A 3,316-nucleotide genomic window follows, 5' to 3' on the forward strand; every position below is an offset into this window, starting at 1 on the left:
TCTTTTCAGTCAGGTCAAGTTTCTAAACTTTCTAAATCTCTGCTTTCTGGCTAATGAAAAGAAAATAGGATTCTACCAAGTCTCCTATCTACCTACTCTAGGACTTCTATGAGGACCAAATGAGATGAGGCACGGGAAAATGCTTCACAGACATTTGGTTAAAGTGTGAAATATCTGCACCTGGCTATAAAGCAAGTCCTATTCCTGGGCTGAAGAAACTCCAAGGAGGCTAGTCGCTAGGGAGAGGGAGCCAGGCATTGCTACGTGATGTCATTACCCGGCGCCCACAGCGACTGTTTCGGGCTGGGCTGGGCTGTGGGCCACATTTTGCACCATGGGGTCTCGGCAGTGTTGGCTGTGATTTGGTGGGCTATTGCTCTGGGGTGGTGGCGGGGCCTGTGTCCCACTTGGGGGAAGCCAGGTGTTGCTTTGTCAGCGCCAGGTCCATGGTGCCATTTCTCTGTAAATGGCCAGTGCACGTCACAGCAGCTCCTGCATTGCGCGTCATAGTGACCAGTCAGACAGTTGGAGGGACACTTAGCATGTTGGCCTTTTATATATATATATATAGATAGGTACTTAAAGTCTACAAACATACTGAACAGAGAAAGAGAATTTCTTTCCCTCCATTTTCTGTTTTCTTTTACTAAAATACCTATTATTATGTTAAACCTCACCTGAATTATCACATTTTCCGTTTCTTCTGTGCCCTACTGGTCTCCCTCTCCTCCACCTCCACCTGTCCCCACCTCTCCCTCTAGCTCTCTCCCTTTCTCTCTTGGCTTCATTTCCTTCCCATTTCCTATTTCTATTGTTTTCAGCCACCCAGCTTGTGGTGCTGTTACATCACCCATACCTACTTATTTATGTATCTGTCTCACTGACTGGATCACAAAATCCATAAAGAATCATGTCTGCCTCAAGCACTATTGTATCTAAAACATTACTGTACAATTGTATCTTTGAATGCCCACTGCCTCACACAAGGTGGGCATTCAAAGAAATGTATGAGAGGAAGGCACTTAGAAAGAAAATAGTTTCAGGTGAAAAGGTGTCAAATGCAAGTTTGTTTGTTTTTTTAAATATATTGTTATTGATTTCAGAGAGGAAAGGAAAGGGAGAGAGAGACAGAAACATCAATAATGAGAGAGGATCACAACTGGCCGCCTCCTGCAAGCCTCACACTGGGGATCCAGCCCACAACCCAGGCATGTGCTCTGGCCAGGAATCGAATCATGACCTCCTGGTTCAAAACGCTCAACCACTGAGCCATGCCGGCTGGGCTCAAATACAAGTTTGTGGGTTTTTTTTAATATATTTTATTGATTTTTTTACAGAGAGGAAGGGAGAGGGATAGAGAGTTAGAAACATCGATCAGCTGCCTCCTGCACACGCCCTACTGGGGATGTGCCCGCAACCAAGGTACATGCCCTTGGCTGGAATCGACCCTGGGACCCTTCAGTCCGCAGGCCGACGCTCTATCCACTGAGCCAAACCGGTTAGGGGCTCAAATATAAGTTTTGATGGAAATGTTTTACAGAGCAACAGCTCTCAACCACTGAGTCATGGCACTGGTGTAGAACCACGGGTTATAAAGCATGAGTAATTCCCAGTAGTAACATTAAAGGCCAAAGTTTAGGAATTATTTTGTTTTTAAAGAAATATATTGCTATTTCTTGATCCTGCCAAGCACACTCCACCTCACAATCTTTCTTCTTGCTGTTCCCTCTCCTATACCACTTTCCCCCAGATATGTCTACAGAACTTAGTGGCCACTTTCTTTAGTTCCCTGCTCAACTCATTAAGGCCTTCCCTGACCACTTCAGTGATAGACATACGGAGTGTGGGATTATTATGAACAAAAACCTTCCTCCATATTTCAATCTTTTGCTAGACCTACTCAAGTAAAATTTTTCTGTCTTAAAACTTTTAAAAGATATATATGATATTTAAATGAGGAATATATACCTGTAGCTGTTGAAGATCATCTTCCTGAATGTTCTGAGACAAATTATAAATCTAGAAAACATCCAAATTGATACTTTAGCTAATTTCAAACAAACTCAAATAAGCCTAAAGCGCTGCTTTGTACATTTAAAAGTCTGCATATAAAAATATGAAGTCTGTTCAACAGTAATATCACCTGTCCTTTGGAAAACTATCTCTTATATGGTTGAAATAACATAATTCTTCCTTTACAGTTTAAAATATAGTTTTCTTACGTTATTAACAAATCTACATTTCCTATATGATGTCATTTCAATTTCCACTTTCAGACTCTTATTAGAGACTTTATATAAATTTATGACCAAAGTAGAAAAATAGTTTAGGTTCCTTCTTAAGCCTGTAAGAGGTTAACTGATATCTGTGGTCTATAAAGAACATTTATGTATCACCGTAGAAATTCTGATAACAAAACAATAACTAAAACTAGATGTAACCCCTTCATCTTATTTCCTCTACAAATGTGTTTTCCTAGTCGAGTGGTTTTACCTGAACAGAACTAGTCATGGTGCTTAGAGCAAAGATGGTAGCACAATCTTTCACAGTGGACTGGCTGTCAAATGCCCCCTGGGTATCCATCAAAACAACTGCAACCTAAAAAAAGGGGAAATACAAACAAAATATGTTAAAGTGAGAAGGGGGAAATGTACAGGAGAACTTGAGAAATACAGGTAACATTTAAATGAGGCTTAAGCGGCTGCTTATAGGTTTTATCAGAAAAGTAATTATTTAGGTGCCTTGTTTTGAGCAGAGAACCTGCAACCTGGGCATTCCGGCTCAGTTGGTTGGAGCGACACCCCGTGCACCAGAAGGTCATAGGTTCCATTCCCGGTCAGAGCACATGCCAGGTTGCCGGCTTGATCCCAGTTGGGGTGCATATGTGAGGCAACCAATCCATGTATCTCTCTCACATCAATGTTTCTTTCTCTCTCTCTCTCTCTCTCTCTCCCCCCTCCACTCTAAAATCATCAATAAAAGAAAAAATGAGAAGAAATTTTTTAAAAAGACCTAAAGAACTTCTAGAGATGAAAATTCTGTCTGAAATGACAATACACTGAATGGGGTTAACAGGTGATTAGGATTGGTGAATTTAAAGACCTACCAAAAGAAACCATCAAAAAGGAAACAGAGCCTAGCCAGCTCTGCTCGGTGGACAGAGCACTGGCCCTCAGGCTGAAGGGTCCCAGATTCAATTCCAGTCAAGGACACATACCTCGGTTGCAGGCTCAATCCCCAGCCCTGGTCGGGAGGCAACCAATCTATGTGTCTCTCTCACATCAATGTTTCTCTCTGTGTGTCTCTCCCCCTCCCT

At 42.0% G+C, this 3,316-nt stretch overlaps 1 protein-coding gene across 1 annotated transcript in view; it reads right to left on the bottom strand.

Annotated features, from left to right (window-relative positions):
- Positions 1 to 3,316, bottom strand: part of ATL3 (atlastin GTPase 3) — a 36,123-nt gene that overhangs the window by 12,363 nt on the left and 20,444 nt on the right. The window contains exons 5-6 of the mRNA XM_014537980.1: positions 2,494 to 2,598; positions 1,969 to 2,019 (exon numbers count right to left, since the gene is read on the bottom strand). Of these exons, the coding sequence (XP_014393466.1) occupies positions 1,969 to 2,019; positions 2,494 to 2,598 (156 nt within the window). The remainder of the gene's footprint in view (positions 1 to 1,968; positions 2,020 to 2,493; positions 2,599 to 3,316) is intronic.

This window comes from Myotis brandtii, unplaced genomic scaffold (genome assembly GCF_000412655.1).
Source record: "Myotis brandtii unplaced genomic scaffold, ASM41265v1 scaffold187, whole genome shotgun sequence".
NCBI classification, from domain to species: Eukaryota; Metazoa; Chordata; class Mammalia; order Chiroptera; family Vespertilionidae; genus Myotis; species Myotis brandtii.